Source organism: Palaemon carinicauda, chromosome 9 (genome assembly GCF_036898095.1).
Source record: "Palaemon carinicauda isolate YSFRI2023 chromosome 9, ASM3689809v2, whole genome shotgun sequence".
Lineage (NCBI taxonomy): Eukaryota > Metazoa > Arthropoda > Malacostraca > Decapoda > Palaemonidae > Palaemon > Palaemon carinicauda.
Window position 1 is genome coordinate 105,224,295 of NC_090733.1, and position 7,576 is coordinate 105,231,870.

At 33.1% G+C, this 7,576-nt stretch overlaps 1 protein-coding gene across 1 annotated transcript in view; it reads right to left on the reverse strand.

Annotated features, from left to right (window-relative positions):
* Positions 1 to 2,174: 2,174 nt before the first annotated feature.
* LOC137646820 (uncharacterized) overlaps positions 2,175 to 7,576 on the reverse strand; it is an 8,020-nt gene continuing 2,618 nt past the window's right edge. Inside the window, exons 2-3 of the mRNA XM_068379903.1 lie at positions 2,720 to 3,072; positions 2,175 to 2,370 (exon numbers count right to left, since the gene is read on the reverse strand). Coding sequence (XP_068236004.1) covers positions 2,208 to 2,370; positions 2,720 to 3,072 — 516 coding nt within the window. The 3' untranslated portion in view covers positions 2,175 to 2,207. The remainder of the gene's footprint in view (positions 2,371 to 2,719; positions 3,073 to 7,576) is intronic.

Consider the following 7,576-nt stretch of genomic DNA (forward strand, 5'->3'; position numbering starts at 1 on the left):
TTGCTGTTTCCGACCAATTGTTTTGGGTGGTAGGCAACTCTTCCGATGCTATCAATTTTAAATGTTGAAATGAAGGTTACGATAATATCGAGTTACATTTTTCCTTTGTCATTTCTAATAAAAGGCTTCTAAAATGTGCAGCACTTCACTAATTTAGAAAATAATGTGCTTTTGGTTTTGAGTGGGATCCTGCTTTGTTTGGTTTGTGGAATTTATCTTACTTCTTTGTTTTCAAGTATGATATATAAGAGAGAAATGAGTATGCATTACTAACGAATAATACTAATGGAAATTTCTGGTTGTCTGTAGATCATAATGTTATATGATGTCTATCCTTTAATTCAAATTACATTCAATGATTTAGAGCTTCATCTATAACAACTACAACAAACGCAGCCGTTTCTAGTCCACTGCAGGACAAAGGCCTCAGACATGTCCTTATTCATGTATGGTCAATGTTCATCAGCTCACTGGCCACTACAAATTGATGTTGGGAGAATTTAATTTGATCGGTCACAGAAAACCAACCTAGTATGGGTGGCCCTGACTAGTACAGATTTTCTGGTCATAGAGATTGCCTACACAAACTCTTTGAACACATAAAGGTATCCCAAGTCTATGGTAGCCTAAATGGAAAAATGAAATTACCCCAGTGTTATCCATATAATGTAACGGCTGGGTGATTGGTAAAATTGATAAATCAATCAACGGTTCGGGAATTCAAGCTCCCTTCATGCTCGAATGATTTCAGTAGCATCTACAACTTCACCATCCTCGGGAGCTAGGGAAGAAGTCAACAGTAGCCACTGCCTGGTCCTTCTTGGTCCTTGATTTGAGAGAGAGAGAGAGAGAGAGAGAGAGAGAGAGAGAGAGAGAGAGAGAGAGAGAGAGAGAGAGAGAGAGAGAGAGAGAGAGCGCTTGGCCGTTGATCAGGATCACTTGTAGATATTGTCTGTGTCTGACATTGTCGTATCCCTTACCTTGATGCTCCTGAGTTACCTTTAAATCTTTGAAGGAAAATTGAACAAGTTTTAGAGTGCATATAAGCTGTTCACTAAGTGCGCTAGAAAACGGTCTTCTTATAACCTAAAGTATATAATTGACAAGAGGCCAAGCAAGCCTACCTGATATTCGATCTTAGTTCTAACATCATGCATTTTAGGACTTTAGCTCTCCATCTTCTTTCAGCATTACTAATCCCACTGTGTTGCAGTGGTCCGCTCAAGTTAACTTTTTCCATTTATTTCTATTCCTTGCATCTTCTTCCTCCAGTCTCACCTCGCCTACATCCATCCTCACACCATCTATACATCTGATCCAATGATGTTCCCCACTCCTCCTGCCCATCACTGGCCTATTTTCTTGCTCTCTTGATTAGTTCCACCTCTCCTCCTCTTCTTATTGCATGCCACTGTATCTTTGACGAGCTTCCCAAGCCTTTTCCTTTACACTACAAAAACACACATTCTTCTTTTATCTTGACTCTCCCTTCTTTCCAGGAGTGATATTCCAGCAATCCATCTCGCCCTCCTCATCTTAATTCTCTGGAAAAAATAGTTTTCATGGAGACAAATATCAGTATCGCTACCGATGTCACTACTTATATACTATCTTAGTTTATCTGCTGTATATTTATGCAATATAAATCATGGTGTTAAAGCATGGTACAAGATCAGCCAGTTGGTAATCTAATTTTGCTGGAGTACCGCCACATATCCTACTTAGTGACCTATTCGTAGTCACTGTTAAGAATACCAATACCATAATTTTGCCTCTGTAGTATGTAAGGGGTGGGGTAGGGGGAGTAAGTGACTACAACAATAGTTATATCATATGCATTCTATACTGTCTTATATAGAGGCAGATTCAAATGTCACCAGAGAAGGTTAACAGCATTGAGGATCCCACAACACTAACTTTAGGTTAGGTTGAGTTGCCAACTGCTAGTGAGAGATAGAACGGGCTAGCCCAACTGAACACTTCATAAGAGCTATGAATGACTTTAAGTATGCGAGCTATTTCTTTGCTTAGAGTTCTCATTCAGGCTTCAAACTTAAAATTAAAACTGTTTTTCCAAACTACCCAGAGATCATGTGAACTTTGGTTGAATCTCTTTATTTGAGGTTTATCCTAACCGAAATCAAAGACGAAAAAATCTTTCAAGATATCTCGATTTTATTTACAGTAGTTTAGAGAGCTTTCGTCCACTAGGCCCTCTGGGTTTGTTTGAAGGCGAGGAAGATGGTTTTCCTGTCGAAGGGACAAGTCTTGAAAGTACTAGCACAAGCTTCGATGCCTTGTGAAGTTCCGAGGGCACCCGCTTCGGCGAAAAATCCTGCAGCAGTTCTGTTGAAAGCTGTAGTCGTTCTCCTACATAACAGAGAAGTTAGTTAGTTAATCGTAGGAGAGAGATATGAATGTTGACTTTCACGTTGAATGAAAACTATTAAAAAGGATCCAAGTTGCTAATAAACTATTGACATCAATATAAATAAAATAATCAAATTTCATAAATCAAATGCTAAGTAATGGAGTGAAGTAAAAAAAAAAAAAAAACATGAATATCAACAAGAAATTAAACTTCAAAATCTATACACCTTGGGAGCCTTGACTGCTGGTAAAATTCATATCTTATCTTAAAGGAATAATGATTCACCCTACGTTCACTCATTCATTAATACCAAAAGTGATGGTAAAAATAAACAAAAGGATTTCTTACGAAAATATGTTACGAATAAGCACTTCCTCCTCTGCTAATTTGTCTTCATCAGTAGCTTCCAATTCACAAACAAAGCGCCGACCGCAGTCTAAGATATCCCCATTGGCGGCCATGGTGAAGTAGAGTCCGGCACTGCCTAAAGGAAGGCAAGAAGCGGCGTCTCTTTTGCCGCGTCCGGCTGCGGTTTTTAGAGCAACGGCGCCCAAAGTCAATGCCCCTGCTACAGCAGCAGCACCTAGTAGGTTAGCACCGCTGATTACCGCGGTTGTGCCTGTTGTTAATAAGATGGTGCCATTCATGACACCGACAAGGGCAAAGACTGAAAGTAGTGCGAAGGGGACTTGAACGTTCATCTGAAAGGGATAACCATTAACATACAATAAGAAATGTTATGGCACTGAAATCAGTCAAATGAATACATACATACATACATACATACATACATTATACGGTTGTGATGTTTTATTTAATTGCTTCAAGAACTAGAGAAGATTAAATAAATTACATTGCATTATTTAAATAATTAGTTTTTACCAATCTTTAAGGAATTTCAGTCAATTAGATTTAAATGGTAATATATATATATATATATATATATATATATATATGTATATATATATATATATATATATATATATATATATAGACGCGTTTGTGTGTATATGTGTTTGTGCATGTATGATTGAAAAATATGCACACACATTTATCCAGTATTACCAGCAAACAGAAGTAAGTCGGATCATATATATATATATATATATATATATATATATATATATATATATATATATATATATATATATATATATTCAAATAAGCCATATATATTTTTGATACATTAATGTCTGGATTCTCTTAACGACCTCGGGATCAGAGCCCCAGGCGAAATCACACAAAGACAAGAGCTTGTGATCGGCCGGGAATCGAACCCTGGTCCGGCAAGTTTGTATAGACAGTGACTACCACTTGGCCACGAAGAAAAACACGTCTAAATGTGCAAAATTTATCATTAATCGAATACCAAGTAACAAACTACCAATTAGCTACGATGGTGAAGATGGGTTGATTTCAATTCTAAGTACAAAACACCTGAATTCGACAGGTATAAGTACAGAAGAATTGTCATTGACTTTTATTTTTCTTCGTGGCCAAGTGGTTTAGTCACTGTCTATACAAGCTTGCCGACCAGGGTTCGATTCCCGGCCGGTCACAAGCTCTTGTCTTTGTGTGTTTACTCCTGGGGCTCTGATCCCGAGGTCATTAAGCAAATCCAGACATTAATGTATCAAATATATATGGCTTATTTGAATATGAAAAACACGTCTAAATGTGCAAAACTTTATCATATATATATATATATATATATATATATATATATATATATATATATATATACTGAATATATATGTAATATATCATATATATATATATATATATATATATATATATATATACTGTATATATATGTAATATTATATATATATATATATATATATATATATATATGTACACACACACACACACACACATATATATATATATATATATATATATATATATGATTCAACTTATTATATATATATATATATATATATATATATATATATATATATATATATATATATATATATATATATATATATATATATATATTCTTAATGTAAACATAGATATTCAAATATAGTTAACACTAAAGACTAGAATTCTCGGTCACTCACGGCTGTAAGTAGCAACTCAAGTAACAAGAAGAGGACTGACATCCTATCGTGACGACACGAACTTCTTATATGAATCGGATGACCTTGTCAGACCTCAGAAGACATCGACCAACGCTTTGGCCAAAAAGGGGCTGGGTTATTCTGCGGCCACTCAAACCGAAATGACTGTCGAAGGGGAACCCAAGATGGCATTGACCGACCTTCAGTGATATTGTGGTCAAATTGCTAGTATCTAGATGCTTAAGAGGGTTTATGTCTTTGTAATTATGTGGATGGAGATTTGCGATCTTTTTAACCCGAGGTTCTAATCAGGTTTATGAGCGTTGCAATTGCCTCCAGATATTAAATAATTATCTTTGGTTAAATTGCTAGTATCATTGAGGTTTCAGAGGGAATAATTAGTCTTTAAAATTTGTTGATAGATATTTGGGAACTACTTAACTTGAGAGATTAATAAGTTCTTGTGCATTGTGTTTGCCTCAAACTATAAAATAATTATTTCTGGTCAATTTGCTAGTATCACAGATGCTTCAGAAGGAATTATGGCTTTACAATTTGTTGAAAGACATTTGGAATCTGTTTAAATTGAGATTTTAAGTTTTTGTGCGCTGCGTTTGCCTCTTGCTATAAAATAATAATTTCTGGAACTAATAATTCAGAGGGAATTATTAGTCTATAATTTGTTAATATATTTGGGATCTTCTTAACTTAGATTAATAAGTTTTGTGCCTTGCGTTTGGCTTTAGCTATAAACTAATTAGTTCTGGTCAAATTGCTAGCATCATAGATGCTTCAGAAGAAATAATTAATCTTTATAATGTGTGGATAGAAATTTGGGGTAGTCTTACATTTAGATTTTAATCAGTTTTTGTGCGTTGCGTTTGCCTCTCCTATAAAATACTTTATTTCTATATCTCCTTTTTGACTGGAATAGGGTTTTTTAAGGTACGACTAATCTATAACCAGTATTATTTTTTTTAATGAATTTTTTATGTCAATCATAATCCATATACATTACATTAAATACTGTAAGAGAAAATATATTCTGAGGAAAATAAAATATCCCCAAATATTATTCATTTCTTATTCGCCATTACGTACACACAAATTACTCTCACTTAAATCATTTGAAGTAAAATTGAATATAAGATCCCATCTTCAATGACTGAAAGGCAACACTAATTGAATAAGAAATTGAATAAACATTTCTGGAGAGATGTGATGATTAGATATAAAAGTCTACGTTGGACCAATTTAAATTTCATGAGAATTAATATTTCGATTATGCTTCCTACAGTATACCTGTAAAAAACTAATGTTATTTACTTATATACATTTTCTCTTTGAATATATAATTGCAGGAATTTACTCTCTCTCTCTCTCTCTCTCTCTCTCTCTCTCTCTCTCTCTCTCTCTCTTTATCTCTCTCTCTCTCTCTCTCTCTCTCTCTCTCTCTCTCTCTCTCTCTCTCTCTCTGCGTGCAGAGGATTACACAAGTGTTTATTTTTAACATCTGGTCGAAGTTTCATAATACTTTCTTGGAAATGGTTACAGAAATTTATATCCCGAGATGTCAGCTAAATTTTAAAAATAAACACTTGTGAAATGAGATATAAGTTTGTAATCACCTTTATATATACACACATATATATATATGTATATACATACATATATATATATATATATATATATATATATATATATGTATATGTATATATATATATATATATATATATATATATATGTATATGTATATATATATATATATATATATATATATATATATATATATATATATATATATATATATATATATACACACACACACACACACATATATATATATATATATATATATATATATATATATATATATATATATATATATATATATATACTGTATATATATATATGTATTATATATCTACGGAAGGAAAATTGGTAAGACTTGAGCGGAATTAGTTATTTTGCCTTCTTGGTGTCATTAACGAGCTCACATTCTTATTTCATGCCCATAACGTATTACCTGTCGTGATTTCTAAACATACATACTATTACATACACACACACACACACACATATATATATATATGTATATATATATATATATATATGTATATATATATATATATATATATATATATATATATAATTCACACACACACACACACACACACACACACACACATATATATATATATATATATATATATATATATATATATGAATGTATATTATATATACATACCTTAATCAATGTATAATGAACAGGCATTGACAGAGGACAGAGGACAGATCCAAGTGTAGCTCACAAATCTATCCTAAAAACATAATTATATCTATTCATTCAGTGGCTCCTGGGCATTCCTGTCGGTTATTACTTCCTCAGCTGACTCATACATACATTTTTTACTTTTATCAAGAAGTTTTACAGTTTATTTTTCCAATACATTATTACCGTATATACTTTTACACTTTTACGTTAGGTGTCACGATGTTGTCGATAAATCGTTAATTACATTTACTGTATATACATTAGTCACTCAGATAATCAGCATTAAAACATGACCTGCTTCATGATTAAGAAACCTTTCACAAGTGTTGAGACATACACTGAAAAACCATTGCAGTTCTTACTGAGAGGAGTAAAATCCTTCAGTAATGAGTCAGTGATGAATGCGGCATTCAATTAACTTACGATATTGAAAGGGTTGTTCATCACTGATATTGAGAAATTCCATTTCCATTTCTGGTCGATTTAACTATACCTGGGTTCTCTGTGGTCACTGCTTTTATATAATGTATATCTATACAGAAAATTTCTTGTGTTGGAGGGGGGGGGGCGCTACTGCTCACTGTACGCCTGAAGATGGCGCAGTTTTTTAGCTGTCCTTTGGAATTAGCTGCATTGCTTTATTCCTTTCATTTTCTTTAATTCTCCTGGGTTTTGTCCTCAAGAGGTCTTCACCTTCTTGAACGAGTATTTCTCTCCCACTACCCGAAGAACGGAGAGAGCTAGGCGTGACCAGAATATATATATATATATATATATATATATATATATATATATATATATATATATATATATATAGCCATAAACTTTCTCTTTATTATATAAGGGAGTTTATTTCTTTAATAT